The 22,747-nt window shown below is 37.0% G+C and overlaps 1 protein-coding gene across 3 annotated transcripts in view; it reads right to left on the bottom strand.

Moving 5' to 3' along the window:
- Lrp1b (LDL receptor related protein 1B) overlaps positions 1-22,747 on the bottom strand; it is a 2,026,300-nt gene that overhangs the window by 118,933 nt on the left and 1,884,620 nt on the right. For all 3 annotated transcript variants that reach the window (XM_021181392.3, XM_029472167.2, XM_029472172.2), the window contains exons 72-75: positions 14,214-14,336; positions 2,607-2,732; positions 1,528-1,665; positions 580-714 (exon numbers count right to left, since the gene is read on the bottom strand). In XM_021181392.3, coding sequence (XP_021037051.1) covers positions 580-714; positions 1,528-1,665; positions 2,607-2,732; positions 14,214-14,336 — 522 coding nt within the window. The remainder of the gene's footprint in view (positions 1-579; positions 715-1,527; positions 1,666-2,606; positions 2,733-14,213; positions 14,337-22,747) is intronic.

The raw sequence follows: 22,747 nt of genomic DNA, 5'->3' as shown, positions 1-22,747 counted from the left end.
CTTATTTTGAAATTATCTCTTAATTGAATGCCTAATTTTTACATGATCAGAAGTTGACAAGGAGGTCATTTAGACACTGACTTTAAATTTTTAAAGACTTACTTCAAAGGATTGCTTAAACCATGGTGCTAGGACAAAAGCTTACAAGTTCCTCAAAATGAATTATTTGCCACAGCATGAGAAATACCACAGTCAAGAAAAATGTGTCACCTCATAATATACTTTCATGGAATGAGTCTAATACTTCAATAGTTTTTAACCCATAAATTTGTAATTTGCTTTTCAAAACACAATTGTTGCAGGGCTAAATTTGTTCAGAGAGGCTTTATAGTTTCAGGGATAGTTAGCTTAGCTGTATAATCAAACATGCTCTTTGCCCCAGACTCTCTCTCCCTGTCCCTCCCCGCCTCCCTCTCCCTTCCCTTCCCCCTGCTCCCCCCTCTCCCCCATAAGTGAAATGTTAGCCCATAGATACTGCTTTTCCTGAAGAGCAGTCATTGGTTAACTTAGCAGCCTTGGGTTTCTTTATAAGCCGAGGATTGAGGGCAAGCTGTTAAGAAAATATGAAAATTACTTTACCTGCACACTCTCTGCCTTTCATGTTTCTCTGAAATCCTGGCTTACAGCGACAGAAAACAGATGTTTTGATTTGATTACAATATGCATCATCTCCACATGGATTCCCATTGTTCTCACAGGTGTGTTCAATGGGAGCTAGGATTTAAATAGTAGAATCAAAACTAATATGACTTTGGTGTTTATTTTTTATTGGAGTTTATTTTTTAATTCGAAATATTTTATTATGTGGATAATTCCCATTAAAGTTTTGCTCTTCTATGCACATACACTCTTCTTTTTTTGAGACTCACAGGGCCTAAAATGACTGAATTAATTACATTAAATACAGAGGAGAACATCTGCTTACACTAATATTGACAGCCATTGTTAAACCACACAACTTCCTAAAACCAAGTGATATAAATAATTTTCCTGAAAGGCCATCTTTACAACAATATTTACCTATCTTGTATTTTTTCTAACAGCCAGAACCTTCCCTAGAATTTTTTTTTTACAACTATTCTGCAGATGCATTCATCAGGGGCCAGAAGGCTAAAACCACAGCTTGAACCATTTTTGATTTGGGCACACTAATAAAAGTAACATGTCAGTGGAAAACAGGCTTACAATGCTGTTAGAACAAAGGAAGCCTTCCCTGTAATTTCAGTACAGTAGCCTTAATTTTGTTTCTTTTTCTCCATTAAGGAAAGTCCCTTTAAACGCAAATAATCCAGAGGAGTTTTATTATGGAGAAAAGACTGTGTTGTCTCTTACCTACATCAACTGATCAAATTCATGCTAAATCAACTATTCTATCCCATAGTCCAAAAATTAGGTGATCCTCCAAGTAATGCTAATTTAGCAAAGGTCTGACATGTGTGCACAGTGAAGAGTTGTCTCCATGCAAGAGTAGACCAATTCATGATAGAGAATCTTCCTTCTTGTACCCCATTAATAGAAACCACTCACTCTTCAGGCAGCTTTGTTCATCAGAGCCATCACCACAGTCATCAAGGCCATCACATTGCAGCTCCATGGGGATGCAATTTCTGTTACTACAAGTAAACTCATCCTTCTTACAAGGCTTGGATTTCAATGACAGTTTACCTATGAAGCATTAAGGAAGTGGTTAGTGTTTCATACCATAAAACTGAACAAACAATGTATTCAACATTGTACTAAATGCTACGAAAATACAGAATCTTCTGTCTTATAATTCAAGATATATGGGCTAAGTCAAATAGATTTTTAAAGTTTTAGAATTTGGAAAAATGAAAATATTCCATATATTAAAGAGAACTCACTTTTTATAAGAAAATGTACAAATATTATTTACAGTATTTCTGCTCCCTCTTTTACAAGGAACTCTGAGCCTTGAGGGGGAAATGTGACATATGCACCCCACTTTGAGCTAACCATTTCTAAGTTTCTTATTCTGTACACATTGACTAGTTGTGGGCTTCACTGTCTACTTAAATAGAAACATTGCGGGCAAGAACTGAGAAATGTATTGACCCGTGTGTCAGTCAATCATTTTATTGCTATGTGCACTTAGTATGCAATAATAGCTTTTGATATGACTTTTTTCAAAAAGTAGGTATTTTATAGGAAGCAGAAGACTTAGATGAGAATGAGTCCAGCATGGTTTCTGAATCATCTTTTTGGTATTGAAGATTTGTGTATCTCAGAATATTGAGAAAAATATTTTATCTGCACATAATTTGTGAAGACTTTCTCCATTCCATCTCCATTTTAACAAGGAATTATTTTAAACCAAGTTATTTTTCATGTGAGATTAATATTATCTTAAATGAAGTACCTTAGGGGGAGACATTGAATAAAGCCATACAATTTTCTTTTTAAATGCAGATGAAATGCTAGGGAGTGGTTTTCCTTCTATATGACCGTGGCAAGCTCTGGTGCCTGGGGAAAAGCCTTCATATAGTCAAAAAGGATTTTTTTTTGCTACAATTAATTTTAAGTAATAAATTTATTCTCTTATCTTTCAAGTTGTTCCCAAATCAATATTTCCAATCAAACAGATTTACCACTGCAGTGTTCTTCATCAGAGTTGTCCCCACAGTCATTAATCCCATTGCATATCTTCTCAAGTTGCAGGCAGATTCTATCATTTCTGCATCTGTAAGGCCTCGTGGGTGGGCAGAGAAATTTGACTGAAAGAACAAAAACAGAGGAAAAGAACCAACAACAAAATGACTCAAATATATTAACTTTTTAAAATGTACTTTCTTTTTAGAAAGAAAATATGGCTTTTGCTTTTAATTAAAAATAGTGAAATGTGGATACTTGAAAAAATTTAAAAGGGTTTGTTCAATTATTACAGAAAAGTATATGGTTGAAGATAATAACTGGGGTAAGGAAGGAATTTCTCTTGTTGGTTCCTGTCTTAGATAGGGTTTTACTGCTGTGAAGAGATACCATGACTCAAACAACTCTTAAAAGGCTAACATTTAATTGGGCTGGCTTACATTTTCAGTGTTTTGGTCCATTATCATTATTGCTAGAAGCATGTCAGAATACAGGCAGACATGGTTCTATATCCTGAGCCAAAGGCAGCCATGAAGAGGCCATCCCTGGCAGGCAGTCAGTAGAGGACTCTTCAAAGTAGGTGGAGTTTAAGCACAGGAGCCTCAAAGCAGACATCCACAATGACATACATCCTCTAACAATATACCTCCTCCAATATGGCCACACCTTTAATAGTGCCCCCTCCATAGGCCAACCATATACAAACTACCACAGTTCCCTACCTGGAATGACTATGTCTCCCCAGAAATAACATCACACAAATGATTCTATGCTTAAACATGGTCAAAAATTCATGGCAGTGAAGTCACTTAGCTAAACTGACTTATTTTCAAACTGTCTCCTGAATATAAACTTTATACCCATCACAAAATACTATCTTTTACCTTAATCTGAGAAGCCTCTTTTTCTAATATATGACAGTGGATACAAGGCTCATATCTTCACAAATTATAAAAAAAATAGGTGATGGGTAAGTGTACACCCTTAAACAAGTGCATCCCCTCTCAAGCTCATGGAACATTAATGAAAGGGCACAAAGGAAAAAAAGTCAGAGCTAGAAGATATGTGCAAAGGCTATAAAATGCCACCTTCTTGGTAAGACATTGCAGCCATGAACTCACTGCAGTGGTAGATGCCTTCACTGGCTCTGCATAAAAAGTAGCTTGTCAGTAATCAAGCATATTTAGAGGTTTCCACCCTTAATAAGTGAATTACTTCCCACTGACATTTTCATGGAGAGGGAGAGTCAATGTCTTCAGTTATATGCTCACTGGTCACTTCCCTGAACTCCAATACACAGTTCCTACTCAATGATCACACAGATTGATCTATTTTTTATCTAATTTTATGATCTATTTAAAACTAAATAGATCATAAAATTAAAACCAAATGTCAGAGAGCTGGAAAAGAGACTGGTAGGAAAGGAAGAGGGTTGATCAGGATCAGGTAAAATAATGGAAGAAAATGAGCTTCTGGCTCTTATGTGGATGATTGCTTAAATCATTACACATATGATTGCTTCTACATATGACTGAACAATGAATTTAATACCTTTAATAACTCAAGAGTGCTTGGGTTATGAAGAACTATAGACTAGATAGCCCAAAGACCTAGGCTAAAAGAACACACCAGTGGTCTTTACTAATATATGACAATAAATGACACCTAATGATAGCCTGCTATACTCACAGATGAGAGTGTTATTCTGTTATCATCAGGGATGCTTTTTCCTTCATCACATAGGAAGAAATATAGAGGCTAGACATTGGTGAGAGAGAGAGAGAGAGAGAGAGAGAGAGAGAGAGAGAGAGAGAGAGAGAGAAGACAGAGACAGAGAAGGGAGACAGAGAGACAGAGATCCAGAGAAACCTTGGAATACACAGTTCTAAAATCAGTCTTCTCAGAGCTCATTAAACCATAATGAAGAGGAGGCAGACAGAGTGTAAGAGCCAAAGGAGGTGGAGGACAACAAGAGAGCAAAGCCCTATAAATTAACTGCACAAACCTCATATGAGCTATCAGAGACAGAAGCAGAAAGCATTTGGCCTACATAGTTCTGAACCAGGTCCTCTTTGCATATATTATAGCTTTCATTTTAGTATTTGTATGAAACTCTTGAGGGGCTTTGATTACTCTTGGGATGTTTTCCTTCTGATGGTTTGCCATGTCCAACTTTGGTGCAATTTCTTTTGTTTTTATCTTATGGTTTATTTAATTATGTTTTGTTACTATGCCAAAGAAGCCTATTCTTTTCTAATGAAATACAGAAGAGTATGGACTGGGATGGGAGGGGAGTTGGAAAGGAACTGGGCAGAATAGAGAAAGGAGAAACTGTAATCGGGATATATTATATATATTATATAATAAAACCCAATTTTAAAAACAGGGACATATTAAGATTAAAAATAATTTACTTCTGATCAAGGGTAGACTATGCCTGTCAGAGCAAGTGATTGCTATGACAGAGAGAACAGAGACCTCGTGCAGGAAGAAGGCTAAAACAGCTACCAGAAGTCGAGTATCAGCTTTGATGGAGACTTCCTACTGTACCACCAAGCCAAGAAGACTGAAAGGGTAACAACCTATATTCATATTAAAACCAAATGCCTGTATGACAGTGTAAAAATACAATCAGCAATAGCCAGGGCAATATGGCACCACAAATGTCTAGTCATATTATTACAACAACCTCTGGATATTCTATCATAGCAGAAGAAAATAAATTTAAAAGCATCATCATGAAAGTGATAGAGTTCCCTAAAAAAGAAAAGAATAAATCTCTTGCAGACATACAAGAAAACATCAAAAAAGTGAGAAGAAATTAATAAATCCCCTGAAGAAAGAACCCAAAGCCAAGAAAACAAAGACCAAAGTGTGGACACTTTGCCCCTTCTTAGAATTGGGAACAAAACACCCATGGAAGGAGTTACAGAAACAATGTTTGGAGCTGAGACGAAAGGATGGACCATCCAGAGATTGCCCCACCCGGGATTCATCCCATAACCAGCCACCAAACGCAGACACTATTGCATATGCCAGCAAGATTTTGCTGAAAGGACCCTGATATAGCTGTCTCCTGTGAGGCTATGCCCTTGCCTGGCAAACACATAGTGGATGTTCACAGTCAGCTATTGGATGGAACACAGGGCCCCCAATGGAGGAGCTAGAGAAAGTACCCAAGGAGCTGAAGGGGTCTGCAACCCGATAGGTGGAACAACAATGTGAACTAACAGTACCCCCAGAATTCGTGTCTCTAGCTGCATATGTAGCAGAAGATGGCCTAGTTGACCATCACTGGGAAGAGAGACCCCTTGGTCTAGCAAACTTTATATGCCTCAGTACAGAGGAACACCAGGGCCAAGAAGTAGTAATGGGTGGGTAGGGAAGCAGGGGGGTGGGTATAAGGGACTTTCAGGGTTGCATTTGAAATGTAAATGAAGAAAATGCCTAATAAAAATTGGGAAAAAAAAAGAAAAAAGAAAAAACGGTGAACAAAATGACTGACTTCCGCACACACTCACCTTGGAAAATGTATGGAAATCGGAGGACTCTTGCAGGAGTCAGTCTCCTTTTACCATGTGGATTCTGAGGAATGAACTCAGATCATCAAAACTGGCAACACGCACCTTTACCTGCTAAGCCATCTTGCCATCCCCAAAGGAGAATGCTTTCAAAAGGAGTTATCTGTCTGACTGTGTTTGTGTGTATCATTATGTCTACATTCTATATTTGAAAGAAAACAGAAAGCCGGTCATGGTGGTGCACACCTTTAATCCCAAGCACTCGGGAGGCAGAGGCAAGCAGATTTCGGAGTTCCAGTCCAGCCTGGTCTACAAAGTGAGTTCCACGACAGCCAGAGCTATACAGAGAAACCCTGTCTCGAAAAACAAACAAACAAACAAAAAAACAACAAAAGAAAACAAAAACAAAAAAACAAAAAAAAGAAAGAAAAAGAAAAAACATGAATTATATAAAAAAAAAATGACTGACACTATAACCAGTTCAAACCTATGAATAATAGGAAAAAAGGAGAAGAATCCCAGCTCAATAACCTAGAATTTTTTTTTAATCATGGAAGAATATTTTATTAACTTTTAAAAGGACATGTCTATAAAGGTATATAACATTTACTACACACTTAAAAAAAATGGCCCCAGAACATAAATTTCCTCCATTATATAATAATCGAAACACTAAACATGCAAAATGAAAATTTCATAATCAAGCTGCTTGGGGAAAAGGCCTTTAGCAATCATTGATTGTTAATATCAATCAGTATCAATGGACTCAATTACCTAATAAAATGGCATTGTCTTACAGAATGGATCCAAAAAACAAGATCCATTCCTCTGCTGCATACAAGAAACATACTATAACATCAAAGATGGATATTGCCTCAGAGTAAAAGGTTAGAAAAAAAGTTTTCCAAGCAAATGTAACCAAGAAAGAAGCTGACACAGCGATTCTAATATCTACCAACATAGACTTCCAATTAAAATTAATCAAAAGAGATGGGGAAGAACACTTTATACTCACCAAAAGAAAATTACTACATCAAAATTACTTCTTAATTTTTTTAATGAGTATGTCTCAAAACAAAAGCAACCATATTTGTAAAATAAACATTATTAAAGCTAAAATCATACACTGAACCTCACATGTTACTAGTTGGATTCATCATTATTAGACTCTCAGCAATGGATAAGTCATCCATACAAAACATAAACATTGAAGTACAGTACTTAACAGATATTATGAGCCAAATTGACCTAACTGATATGAATATAATACTTTAACCAAGGACGATAGAACATATTTTATTCTTAGCACATAATGGAATCTTTTTTCCAAATTGAGTAAATACTTGGTCACAAAGCAAGTCTTAACAGATATAAGAACACTGGAGTAACACCTTTTATCTTATCAGACCACCATGGATTAAAACTAACTGCAACAAGAACAGAACCAATAGAAAGCCTAAAACTCATGGAAACTGAACAACTCTTTACTGAATAACTGCTGGGTCAAGCTAGAAATAAAAAAAAAAATACATAAAGGACTTCCTGGAATTCAATCAAAACGAAGATACAGCATATTCAACCTTATTGTGTGCATTGAAATTTGTGCTAAAGTGAAAGTTCATAGCATTAAGTTTATACATTTAAAAAATGGAGAGGATGCCTACTAACAACTTAAAACACACTGAAAATCTCTAGAACAAAAATAAGCAAGCATAATAGGAACAGTAGAAGGCAGGAAAGAATCAAACTGAGGACGAAAGGAAATCCATAAAATAGAAACAAAGAGAATAATAGAAAGAACCAGTCAAATTCAGTCTTTGAGAAAATCATCAAGATAGACAAATAGTTATCACTAAAAGATAGAAAGAATAATCCAAATTAATAAAATCAGAAATAAAGAGGGGAACATAACAGTAGACACCAAGGAAATACAAAGACTCATTACATTTTAATTTAAAACCCTGTATTCCACAAAATTTTTTTAAAAAATCTAAAAGAATTGGAAATTTTTCTTAATAGATACCATTTACCAAAGTTAAATCAAGATTAGAAAAATAATCTAAAAAGACCTGTACTGCTAAGGAAATAGAAAGTCATTAAAAGTTTCCAATCCAAAAGAAAGAAAGAAAGAAAGAGAGAGAGAGAGAGAGAGAGAGAGAGAGAGAGAGAGAGAGAGAGAGAGAGGGAGGGAGGGAGGGAGGGAAGGGAGGGAGGGAGGAAGGAAGGAAGGAAGGAAGGAAGGAAGGAAGGAAGGAAGGAAGGAAGGAAGGAAGGAAGGAAGGAAGGAAGGAAGGAAAGGAGGAAGGAAGGAAGGAAGGAAGGAAGGAAGGAAGGAAGGAAGGAAGGAAGGAAGGAAGGAAGGAAAAGGAAGGAAGGAAGGAAGGAAGGAAGGAAGGAAGGAAGGAAGGAAGGAAGGAAGGAAGGAAGGAAGGAAGGAAGGAAGGAAGGAAGGAAGGGAAAAAAGCCACGGGAGACAGGAGAGATAGTTTCATCACAGAATTCTGCCTGATTTTCAAAGAAGAATTAATGCCAATACTCCTAAAACTTATTCCATGAGATAGAAACAGAAAAATAACTCCAAATTCATTTTATTGTCTAAGTCATCCTGTTACCCAAATCACTCAAATATTCAGCAAAGAAAGAGAATTGCAGAGCAGTTTTTCTCATGAACACTGATAGAAAAATATTTAATAAAATAATTGCAAAGAAAATCTCAGAATACATTAAAAAGATCATCCACCAGGGTCAAGTAGGCTTCATCCCTGAGATACTGGGATGGTTCAATATATAAAAGTATGTCAATGTAATACCACATATAAAGAAACTCAAAGGAAAAAATGGATGAGCATCTCAATAGATGCTGAAAAAACATTTGAAAAAACCCAATGCCCGTTCATGGCAAAATCTTTGGAGCAATCAGAAATAAAAAGGGCATTCCTAAATATAATAAAGTCAATTTATAACGAGCTTATTGCCAACATCAAATTAAATAGAGTGAAACTTAAAGCAATTCCAGTAAAATCAGGAACAAGGATGAGCACCCTTTCCTATATATTTAATATAGCATCTGGATTTCTAGCTAGAACAAGGAGACATCTGAAGGAGATCTTGGGAGTACAAATTGGAAAACAGGAAGGCAAAGTATCACTCTTCATAGTTGTTATGATAAAGGTCCCCAAAACTCTACCAGGGAGGTTCTACAGATGATAATCACCTTCTGCGAAGTGGCTATATAAGTTAACTTAAGAAAACAAATCAACTGCCCTCTTATATACATACTGTCAGGATATTATCATAAGAATGGTGCATGGTGAACAAAGCCCTGGTGAACAGTCAGAGAGACTCCAGACCAAAGGCAGACAGCCTTTGACCTCAAGTACATTTTGATCCATAGATTGTTTTCAAGCATGATCCCATGACTCTTCTGCTGAACGTTCACATTCAGTTAACAAGATGTTTATTCTTGTTGAGTGGCAAAACATAGCTAAAGGACCCAACTGGAGAGTGTACCTCGAATTTCGATATGGCTTTCTGCCTTGCTGTCATAATTTCCCAGATACCATCTTTATTAAGTGCCAGGGAATTGTGTTTAAACTGATCTCCTGAGAATTCTCTGGAAAAGTCCTGCTCTGTCAATATTTACTTTGCTTACTCATGTTTACTTACATGTTTTTCTGATCATGTTTTTCTGATTTCAAGCCATGCTCCTTGTATTATTGCTTGAATACTTGCTTTCTTTGTTACATTTATGTATAAAACTACACTAAAATTGGCATGAGGTCAAATTTATGTGCCCACCTACAAGGCCTTACAGATGCAGACTGAAGTCTTCTGCATTATTTAAGCTATCAGATTCCAGGTAAAATAGGATCTGTATAGGTGAGGGAAAGTCCACATATACAAATGACAAAATGACTGAAACAGAAATCCGAAACACAACACAATTCACAATATCCACAAATGATAAAAAGTATTTGGTGTAAAACCATAACTAAGAAATGTAAAGACATATACGACAATAACTTCAAGTCTTTGAAGAAATAAGTTAAAGAAGAACTCAGAAAATGGAAAGTTCTCCCATGCTCAATTTTAAGTAGGGTTACCACAGGAAAAACTGACCATCCTATCAAAACTAATCTGCAGATTCAACACAATCCCTATCAAAATTCCAGCACAATATTATTACAAACATTGAAAGAAAAATATCTGCCTCTTTTAGAAAACAAGCAAAGACAAGGAAACTAATACTGTACCATAAAAGATATCACCCTCCCAGATTTCAATCTGTACTACAGATCAATAGTGATAAAAGCATCATTGATATTGGTATAACAACAGATAAAATTTATCAATGAGATCAAATCAAAGACCCAGGAATAATTTCACATGACAACAGACACTTATTTTTTGACAAATTTAGTAGTCAAATTTATGCAATGGAAAAAAGAAAGCATCTTCAACAAATGGTGCTGGTCTAACTGTATGTCTGCAAGTAGAAGAAAGAAAATACATTAATATGTATCACTATGCACAAAACTCAAGCACAGGAGGATAAGATCTCAACATATAACCAAATACATTAAACCAGATAAAAAACAAAGTGTGGAATAATCCTTATAGACATTGGCACAGACGACAGCTTCCTGAACAGAACATTAATAGCTATAGAATCAACAATTAATAAGTTGACCTCATAAAACTGAAAAGCTTCCATAAGATAAGAGAAACTGTTAATAAGGCAAAACAACAGATTATAGAAAGGGAAAAAGATATTCACCAACCCTACATCTGACAGAGGACTTATATCCAAAGTACGTTAAGAATTCAAGAAATTATAAAACAACAAATCAAATAACCCACTTAAAAAATAGGGTACAGAGCTAAACAGATAATTCTTTTTTTATTAGACATTTTCTTTATTTACATCTCAAATGCTATCCCTAAAGTTCCCTATATCTTCCCCCCACCCTGCTCTCCTACCCACCCACTCCCACTTCTTGACCCTGGTACTCCCCTGTACTGGGGCATATAAAGGTTGCAAGACCTAGGGGCCTCTCTTCCCAATGATGGCTGACTAGGCCATCTTCTGATACAAATGCAGCTAGAGACACGAGCTCTGGGGTACTGGCGGTTATCATGTAGAAGAATGCGAATTGATCCATTCTTATTTCCTTGTACAAAGCTCAAGTCTAAGTGGATCAAAGACTTCCACATAAAACCAGAGACACTGAAATTTATAGAGGAGAAAGTGGGGAAAAGCCTCAAAGATATGAGCACAGAGGAAAAATTCCTAAACAGAACAGCAATGGTGTGTGCTGTAAGATCAAGAATTGACAAATGGGACCTCATAAAACTGCAAAGCTTCTGTAAGGCAAAAAACCACTGTCAATAAGACAAAAAGGCCACCAACAGATTGGGAAAGGATGTTTACCAATCCTAAATCTGATAGGGGACTAATATCCAATATATTCAAAGAGCTCAAGAAGCTGGACTCCAGAAATTCAAATAACCCCATTAAAAATGGGGTACAGAGCTAAACAAAGAATTCTCAAGTGAGGAATACCGAATGGCTGAAAAGCACCTGAAAAAATGTTCAACATCCTTAATCATCAGGGAAATGCAAATCAAAACAACCCTGAGATTCCATCTCACACCAGTCAGAATGGCTAAGATCAAAAATTCAGGTGACAGCAGATGCTGGTGAGGATGTGGAGAAAGAGAAACACTCCTCCATTGCTGGTGCGATTGCAAGCTTGTATAACCACTCTGGAAGTCAGTCTGGCGGTTCCTCAGAAAATTGGACATAGTACTACCAGAAGATCCAGCAATAAAAAGATAATTCTTGACAGAGGAATCTCTAAGGGCCTGAGATTCCATCTTTGACCTGTCAGAATGGCTAAAATTAAAAGCTAGCCATAGCTCATGTTGGTGAGTACTTGGAACAAGGGAAACACTATTCCATTGCTAGTAGGAGAACAAACTTGTAACAACCACTTTGTAAATCAATTTGGTGGTTTCTCAGAAAACTAGGAATAGATCTAACTCAAGATCCAGCTATACCACTACTGGACAAATGCCCAAAGGATACTCCAGAATACAAGGAAAATTCTCAACTAAGTTCATAGCACCTTTATTAGCAATAGCCAAAAACTGGAAACAATCTGTATGTCCCTCAATCAAAGAATGGATGTTAAAAATGTGGTGCATTTATATAATGGAGTATTACTCAGCTTTTGAAAATAATGGCACCATAAATTTGCCAAAAAAATTGATGGACCTAGAAAAGATTATCCTGAGGGAGGTAATACATACCCACAAAAACAAACATGCTATGTACTTATGAGTAGATATTAACAGTAAATGTAACCATGCTACAATCAGCAGATCCAAAGAATCAAAGAAGATGGGCTCAATGGAGGTTCTCGATTCTCATTGAGAATCAGAAATAGTATAGACTTTGTAGATATTTAGGAGGAGGAGACTGGATGGAGGAGAGATTGAGATAGGAACAGGGGAGATCAGGTTGGGGGAAGAAGGAGGGAGAGAGTATTGACAGACAATTGGAACAGGGGAAGCATCTCTGGAACAAGCTATAAACCTAAGGCAATAGAACTCCCAGGAATCTCTGAGGGTGACCCTAGCTAAGATTCCTACCAATGAGGGAGATAGTGCCTGAACAGGCTATCTCCTGTAGCAAGGCAAAACTTCCAGTGGAGGGATTGGGACACCAAACACACATAAAACCTTTGACCTACAAATTGTCCTGAATTCAAAATGTATAGGGTTCATTTTGTCCTGAATACAAGATAGAGCACACAAACTGAGTGAATGGCAAACCAGTGCCTGGTCTAGTTTAAGACCCATGCCATGAGTGGGAGCCCACTCCTGACACAGTTAGTGGTATTTTCCTGTACTTGCAGACATGTGCCTAGCACAACCCTAATGAGGCAGGCTTCATCCAGCAACTGATGGAAAGAGATGCAGAGAAGCACAGTAAAATATCAGATAGAATTTAGGGCACCCAGCAGAAGAGTGGGAGGAGAAAATGTAGTAATTTGAGGTCAGCATCAACACAAGGAAACCCACAGAAATTACTTTCCTGGTCCCATTGGGGATCACAGACACAGAATCAGCAACAAGCAAGCCTATGTGGGACTGATGTAGGTCATCTGCACTGATGTAACGGTTGTGTAGCTTGGTCTTCATGTAAGACTACTGACGGTAAGAGCAGGGGCTGACTCTGACTCTGTTGCCTGCTTATAGGACTCTTTCCCCTAATTGGGGTCCCCCATCTAGCCTTGATAGGAGAAGATAACCCTATTTTTACTGCAACTTGATATGGTAAGGATGGTTTATAAAAATGGGAGACCTCCTTTGTCTGATGAGAAAGGGAAGAGGAGTGAATGGGGGAGAGAAGGTCACGGGAGAGGACTAGAAGGTAAGAAGGAAGGAAAACCTTAGATGGTCAAGATATAAAGTAAACAAATTAGTCAATATAAGAAATTAGTTATATTGATAATTTCAAATTTTATTAGTTTTTCACTTCACATACCCTGAAAACATTAGTCAAGGATAAATTGAACATAGAGAAGCTATGTTGTTTTTGTATTTGTTTGTTTTTTTTAAATCTCAGTATTGAATGGACATGATTTTGCATATATTGTACATTGATTTTTTGAACAGCAACTGAAGTAAATTCTTACATCTAGTATGTCACTTGGATATTCATATCATTTACATTTACTTAATGTTAAAACTCCCTTATTACACACATTAGAATGAAGGTAAAAATGTACTTCATTCAGTTCAAATTCCATCTGTCATATATAAATACTTTTAAACCTTGCATACTGTCTCTGCTGAATAATTTTGACATGAGGTTCAGATGTTAGTGTGTTGTCTACAGACTCATGAACTTTTTAAAGGGTGATCTCTTTATTATCCAGAGAGAAGCTGTGTCTGATGATATACTATATGTACCTGACCACAGGGAAATGGAATCTATGTATTTTCTCAATACTTCCCTGGTGCCCATCAGAGTGTTAGATCATAAGATCTCAATAAGAGCCATGTGAGAGACCATACCACACATGTCAGGGACTTCATCAGAGTTGTCGCCACAATCATCTTCTCCATCACAGACCCAGAAATGGAGCTTGCAAAGGGAGTTATTGCACAGGAACTCATCATCTCTGCATATACTTCCTCCTTCATTTTTGAGGAAAGGGAGATTGAGAAAATTAGCAATGCCAAAAAGAAGGGTTCAGCATCATCCATTTTTCTATTAAATTCTACTTCATCTCCTTATATTTCTTTTCAGCCCAATATCAGAAGCAGACAATTCCCAATCATTTGTCTTTAACCAAAAGCCTGTTCCTAACTATACAATTCAAAACATGTTTATGCTACTGTCCAGCATATATTTTGTTTAAAAAATAACAAGAAATAACAGAAGAAGATTTTGTTCATAAATATAAATCACCTTCAATTTAACATATTTTGGTTACAATTTACAATTTTGTATATTTTAAAGTATTAACTTATATAATCAGATTCTGTTGGGCAAACAAAACCAATGGCAATAACCTGTATTTTGTGGGTTTTTTGTTTGTTTGTTTTTTTGTTTTTTTGCCACAGCTCCGATCAACAACTAGAGGAGAATTATATCATTCCTGATGCTAGGCTTCTTTTTTGGTAAAGTGTTAAAAGTATAGCTTATGGGATGAGTATTATCCACTGGGTAGGTTAACTCCAATTAAAATCGTGTGTGTGTGTGTGTGTGTGATTTTATTTCATATATATGTATATATATATATATATATATATATATATATTACTTATAAATTCCACGTATATGTGTATATACATTTATATATATATGAGAAGTCTATAAAATAGTAGTTTTCCATATAGGATTTTGGAACATCCTTAATCCTGCTGAAGATAACACATACTTTGGTTATAGGAAATGGAGAAATAAAGTTGGTATTAACCATGAACCTTTGATTTACTGGCTAGATGTAATAGTACCAGAATTTGCAATGCAGGTGACTATAGGAGAAAAGTTGTCAATTTACCCCTCTTTAAATCTGCAAGTTATAATAATGACTAGCATGGCAACATGTGCCCATAGATATAATAAAGGTATAGATTCTATGGGGGAAACTACTGCACTGATTGAACTTATTGATCACTCTATAGGAAGAAGTTTAGTACTGTAAGTCTGGTCAATGATTCATGGCTTAGTATTTCACATTTTCTAGGGGGAACCTACCACTATTATTTTGGTATGCTCACATAGTTATCGATTGCTTTATAAAGTCATTTCACTATCTCTAAATTTGATATTAGTGTAACTTTCAGAATTCACAGTGGAGGTTCTTTGTGCAATAGATTGCAGAAACAGTTGGTGAAAGTGTAATGAATAAGTGACTTGAAAGTTCTCAACCATAAATTGGGCATGGATAGGATACTCTCTGCCCCCATGGTTCAGGGACTGTCTTACAAGAGAGGATAAGACTATTGTACAAGTCCCAGGATAGTAAAAATCAGGGTTAAAGCCTGATGGGCGATGGTGTTTGACTTTAATCCTAGCACTCAAATGGCAAAAACAGGCATATCTTTGTGAATTCAAGCCTAGCCTGGTCTACAGAGTGAGTTCCAGGACAGTCAGAGGTACACAGAGAAACCCTGTCTCAAAAATGCAAAGCAATCAAATAATCCTGTCCTCCCCACCAAAACATAAAAAATGAAAAACAGGGTTACAGAGTTCCTTCTGTATGTGACAAACTCATGGACTCAGCAATTGTGTTTAACGGTTCAAAACCTGAAAAAGATCAAGCAAATAAGTATTCAGGCATGGATGGTAGAAAACCTTATCAGTCCCACGACCATAGATAAGAATTCACAGTTAGTGGCTTCTACAGGAATAGGTTAAGTTCTGTTGTTATTGTTGTTGGTTTTTTAAATATGAGGTTCTATTTTATAGCCCTACACCCCAGAGTGGATTCACAGCAGAGATTGAGCTCAATGAGCTTTAGAGAAGAACAAGAAGAGAGGAAGTGAGAGGAAGAAGAAAGAAGGAAGGAAGAAGAAGGATGGAGATGAAGGAAGATGATGGAAATTATGACAATCTGCAGTTGGGAGGAAGACAGATCCAGGAACAGTTAGAGGGAAGAGTAGAAGATGAAATTTTATTAAAATCATTACATGATTTATGAAATTCACTAAAAAATATTAATTTTTCTTATGTCTTAATGATTCACTTTTAATATTTTATGCTCTTTTTTATACTCCAAATCAAACAAACAAACAAATGTACAAATGTACAGAATACTCAAGATACAGTCCACAGAAATCAAATAGCTCAACAAGCTGAAGTGCCCAAAAGAGGATGCCTCAGTCCCAGTTGGGAGAGAGAAGAAAGCAATCACAAGTGGGGAAGGAGGGAGGGACCTGCGAGGGAAAGTGGATGGGGTGGCAAGTGAGTTGGGGGGACAGGGCAATCTGATTTGGTATTGGGTAGGCAAAAAGGACTGAAGTCCTGAGGACCAGCAGAAAGAATGTAAATAGGAAACCTCAGGAAATAGGAGGTTGGGGGGAACCCCACAGAATGCACCAGAGACGTGGGAGGTGAAAGATTCCCAGGACTCAAAGGGAGGGACCTTAGATGAAACACTTAGTGGGGAGAGGAAACTTATAGAGCCCACCTCCAGCAGTAAGACAGGACATCAAGTGAGGGATGGGGTTCCCATGTGACAGTCACATCTCTGACCCATAATTGTTCCTGTCTGAAAGAATTACAGAGATGGAAATGTAGAGGAGCCTGAGGAAACGAAGCTCCAGTGACAGACCCAGAGTGGAATCCAGCTCAAGGGGAGGTCCCAAGGCCTGACACTATTACTGAGGCTATAAATCACTCACAAAAAGGGACCTATCATGACTGCCCTCTGAAAGACCCAACAAGCAGCTGAAACTGTTAGATGCAGATATTTGCATCCAACCAATGGACAGAAGCAGCTGACCCCTTTTGTTGAATTAGAGAAGAATGAAAGAAGTTGAGGAGAAGGGCAATCTGCAGGAGGACCATCATTCTCAATTAATCTGGACCCCCAAGATATCTCAAACACTGGTCCACCAAAAAGATAGCATACACCAGCTGATATGAGCCCTCCAATACACATAGAGTAGAGGACTTCTGGGTCTGTGTTCATTCAGAGATGATGTACCTAACCCTCAAGAGACTGGAGGCCCCAGGCAGATTCAAGGTCCGGTGGGGTGGGTGGTGGGGGACATCCCAGTGGAGACAGGCTGGGGTGGGGTGGAGGTGTGGGATGTGGTGCAATTGGAGGGTGGATAGGGGAGGGCAGGGAATGGAATATGGAGTGTAAAAAAATATATATTAAATTTTTATTTAACTTGTACTTCTGTTTAATATAGAAAAAGAAAGAGTTATTTTTAAATTCCTCAAACCCTAAAACACTGTCCTACTTTTTCACCAAAATTTTATAATAACTGCAAAGATGTTTTTGAAAGATAAATAATAGTTTTGTAAAGACAAAAGTAATTTGTCAATCCATTTATTAATTTCTCCCTATGGAATTTGTATCATCAGGCATTGATTTTTATATGTCTAACATTTTCACACAAAATGAAAATCACAGGAAATATAAAAATTTAGAATATAAAATATATGTGTCAATATCACATGCACAGGACCCAATGAACTGATACATTTGTACTGTGTATGGACGGATAAGAAGTGCATTGCAGACTTCAATGGTTATTGGGACTATGGTTTCCTGTATATTTCTGAACAACCTCTTAAGTTGACAGAAATTCAATATTGGCCTCTATGAGAACAATAAAACAAAGTAATTTATAATCCTATATTCTTAAGTACACCCCAATAATAAAGCACAGAGATATGAATTCAGAATTAAGATAAACAAATATGATTGTTTTCCTATTAGTAAATGCTCATGATTTGCTATGCCTGTTGTGAGCTACAAAGTAAGGCCATAGCATGAGGGGGCCTTGGCAGATTTCACATAATTGACTCAAAAAAATGCAAACTAATATGATCAATTGCAAACATGTTTAGAGGAAGAGAGATACAGATATAGTTACTGTTCAGAAATTTGAGCAACAGTTAAATCAGGGGTCAAGAATTTCTGCAAAATTTCAAATGTCAAATGTGTTCAACTTACATTGCCATCATTAAGAATGTTAGAAGTCAAAGACACACAATGGTAGCTTTTTAATTAGTTAGAGACTTGACTGGTTGACATTTACTGTATCAGGCTTCAAAGTTCTACACTGATCGGGGAATGCTTCTTTGTTTTAAATGTCTGCAATGCTAAGCTCTAAAATGCTGGAATCTAAAAGTAATCTCAATTATGAAAACCAGTACAACCTAACATAAATATTTAATATGTTTTCTCTGAAAACAATACAAAAGAATGCATGGTTGACCTTTAGTATAATGAATACTTTATTAATATACTGGTATCTGCCTTAATTCCAGCACTTTGAAGACTGATGAAAGTACTTGAGTGTAAGGCCAACATAGGTTATAAAGCTTCCTAGATACACTGAGTTTCCAGATGAAGAAGAGGGGGAGGAAGGAGGACAGGAGGTAGATAGGAGAGATAGAAAAGGAGAAATGAGAGGGGGAGAGAGAGGGGAGAGAGAGAGAGAGAGAGAGAGAGAGAGAGAGAGAGAGAGAGAGAGAGAGAGAGAGAGACTTTACATGTGTATCAGGTTCTGGTATGCATTGCCTTAATTCAAAATCTAAATCAATGGATTATGCAGCAGAGTCAAATTTTTAGAGATAATGGTTTAAATTACTTATCTCATGGCATGCTGTATCTTTGCAACAAATTGAATTAAAAGATGGTTATGAACTCTTGACATACATTAATTATCTTACAAAATACTGTTTGTAGAATATCAGTGTTGTTATAAGGAGAAGTGATCTCCCTAAGCTATTGAGTTAGATATCATTTTATTATAGATTACAAGAATAGTGGGGTTTTTTATCAAAAATAGAAATATAAATTTGATCATATATGTAACAGTAAGATAAAAGATTTTGTGATAACATACTAATGACTTCAGATTGTGCTGCAAAGATTTCATATTATAAACAGTACATCATAGGACTCTTAAAATCCTGAGTCTGTTATAGTGACTAATTCCCAAATGCCATAAGGCACACAGAAACAGCCGAAAATGTAAAATGCAAAGAAATTTGCTAGATTAATCTTTCAGTTTCTTAGGGAAATTTATGAACAACTCAACATGTGATTATTTACAAAGTAGAGAACATAGTACAAGGCTTGACAATGAAATCTCTGAACTATAACTGAGCTGCAGGGAACTCCACAAGAAAGATGGTCAAGAGCATCACAAGAAAACACCAGTTATGCATTCTTGTTGTGATGAGGCTTGACACAAGCTTTAATATGTGGTAATATTTTACAAAGCACATAAATAATTTACATAATTTGAAGTTGCATTTGATCAAGGAATGCTATCAATCATTTTTCCACAGATGCCAGAAAAAGTAGAACCAAGAATGAAAGTTCAAACCACAATAAGAATCAGGTTCTGTGAATGGTATCTTGGCTATTCAAGCTTCTAGGCTAATATTCACTCCTCAGTGAGTGCATATCATGTGAATTCTTTTGTGATTGGGTTACCTCACTCAGTATGATATCCTAAAGATCCATCCTTTTGTCTAAGAATTTCATAAATTCATTGTTTTTCATAGCTGAGTAGTACTCCATTGTATAAATGCACCACATTTTCTGTATCCATTTCTCCATTGAGGGACATCTGTGTTCTTTTCAGCTTCTGGATATTATAAATAAGGCTGCTATGAACATAGTGGAGCATGTGTCCTTATTACATGTTGGAGCACCTTCTGGGTATATGCTCAGGAGTGGCATTGCTGGATCCTCCGGTAGTACTATATCCGATTTTTTTCTTTTGGAACTGCCCAACTTATTTCCAGAGTGGTTGTACCAGCTTGCAATCCCACCAGAATGGAAGAATGTTACCCTTCTTCTACATCCTAGCGAGCATCTGCTGTCACCTGAGTTTTTGATCTTAGCCATTCTGATTAGTGTGAGATGGAATCTCAGATTGGTAAAGATCTTTTCCCAGTCTGTTGGTTGCCTTTTTGTCTTATTGACAGTGTCCTTTGCCTTACAGGAGCTTTGCAGTATTATGAGGTCCCGTTTGTTAATTCTTGATCTTACAGTACAAGTCATTGGTGTTCTGATCAGGAATTTTCCCCTGTGGCCATATATTTGATGCCCTTCCCCACTTTCTCCTCTATAAGTTTCAGTATCTTTGGTTTTATGTGGAAGTCTTTGATCCACTTAGGCTTGAGGTTTGTACAAGGAGACAAAAATGGATCAATTTGAATTCTTCTATTTGCTAACTGACAGTTGAGCCAGCACCATATATGGAAATGCTGTCTTTTTTCTACTGGATGCTATTAGTTCCTTTGTCAAAGATCAAGTAACCATAGGTATGTGGGTTCATTTCTGGGTCTTCAATCCAAGCCCATCGATCTACCTGTCTGTCATTGTATCAGTAGCATACAGTTTTTTATCACAATTGCTCTGTAGTACAGCTTGAGGTCAGGCACTGTGATTCCACCAGAGGTTCTTTTATTGTTGAGAATAGTTTTTGCTACCCTAGGTTTTTTGTTATTCCAAATGAATTTGAAACTTGCACTTTTTAACTCTATGAAGAATTGAGTTGAAATTTTGATAGGGATTGCATTGAATCTGTAGATTGCTTTCGGCAAGATAGCCATTTTTTACTGTATTAATCCTGCCAATCCATGATCACAGGAGATTTTTCCATTTTCTGAGATCTTCTTTGTTTTCTTTCTTCAGAGACTAGAAGTTCTAAAACACTTGAAACTCAAGAAGAAGGAAGACAAAAGGATATTTCTATCCTTCATACAAGGGGGAACAAAATGCTCATGGAAGGAGTTACAGAGACAAAGTGTGAGTCACAGACTAAAGGAATGACCATTCAGAGACTGTGCCACCTGGGGATCTATCCCATAAACAACCACCAGAACCAGACACTATTGTGGATGCCAACAAGAGCTTGCTGACAGGAGCCTGATATAGCTGTCTCCTGAGAGGCTCTGCCTGTGCCTGGCAAACTCAGAAGTGAATGCTCACAACCATCCATTGGACAAAACACAGGGTCCCCAATGAACGAGCTAGAGAAAGTACCCAATAAGCTGAAGGGTTTTGAAACATCATAGGAGGAACAACAATATGAACTAACCAGTATCTCCAGAGCTCCCAGGGACTAAACCACCAAACAAAGGAAACACATGGTGGGACTCATGGCTCTAGCTGCATATGTAGCAGAGGATGGCCTAGTTGGTCATCCATGGGAAGAGAAGCCCTCAGTGAAGGTTCTATGCCCCAGTATAGGGGACTTCCAGGTTCAGGAAGCAGGAGTGGGTGGGTTGGTGAGCATGGGGGAGCAGGGAGAAGGAGGAACAGATTGGAGGAGGGGAGGTCGGAGGGGAAACTAGGAAAGGAAATAACATTTGAAATGTAAATAAAGAAAATATCTAATTAAAAAGCTAATGAAAACAATCACTTCAAATAAAAAAAAAAGAATCAGGTTCCTTGGGACCACAGATTTTATCTTTTCAAATGCAAATAGACAGCTATTTCAGATACTCATATTTCCCCTGTTCTCCATACTGTCCTGAGGTAGACTGGAGTTTATCCTGGTATAAGACCTTGTCAGGTGTGAGATGGAGTCATTATCTAATCATTAACCTTTGATCTTAAGAAAGAGAAGTATTTAAACTACACAAATTTTGTGAGTGTTTTAATATGTTTGGGAGCCTGTGGCTATATCATCTCTGTTGATCATGTTCCAGATGTTACAATGTAAAGTCCATTGAGAGAAAGCTGTGATCAAGTTATAAAATATTGCATTTAAAAAATAACAATAACAGATCAATAATAGATGTCATGTAACCTGTGATCGTTTTAATTTTCAGTATACATAGATTCATTATAATTTTCATTAACTTATACTAACCATTGTCTGTTTTTAATGTTATGATAGATTTCCTAAATATGACTACATAAAAATGATCTTCACAGAGTTGCAAAATACTATATTATAAAATTAAAAACCACCTTCCAGATTGGAAAAAAGGCAACTCATCTTGTCAACAATATGACAACAAGACAACTCTCTAGCACCAGCTACAAGTTACATGTCATATACTTAACAACTGTGTGCAATCCAGTAAATCATGTGTTGTTCTTGTTCTCTCAGAGTATGAAAGCCATAAGGAAGAGAGATACTTTCAGAGAACAGACAATACTCGTGCGGTTGGGCTGCTAGCAACAGTGTCAGATACAGAGTCAATGTACTCTCTTTACAGAGGCTATGTCCTGTGCTTGTAAATACTTGTCATGTTCCCACACAGACTGTTTTCTGTCTCTACAGATTCTACGGTCTCTTCAAAGGCTACTTGTTTTGCAGAGGCTGTATCCACTGTACCTCACTCTAGATCACAGACCCAATGCCTATCTAGTCTGAAAATATTCTTCCAT

This window comes from Mus caroli, unplaced genomic scaffold (genome assembly GCF_978045245.1).
Source record: "Mus caroli unplaced genomic scaffold, Mus_caroli_1 scaffold_2, whole genome shotgun sequence".
In the NCBI taxonomy this organism is placed as follows: Eukaryota; Metazoa; Chordata; class Mammalia; order Rodentia; family Muridae; genus Mus; species Mus caroli.
The sequence above is the reverse complement of the archived record's forward strand: the minus strand, read 5'-3'. Positions and strand labels throughout refer to the sequence as shown.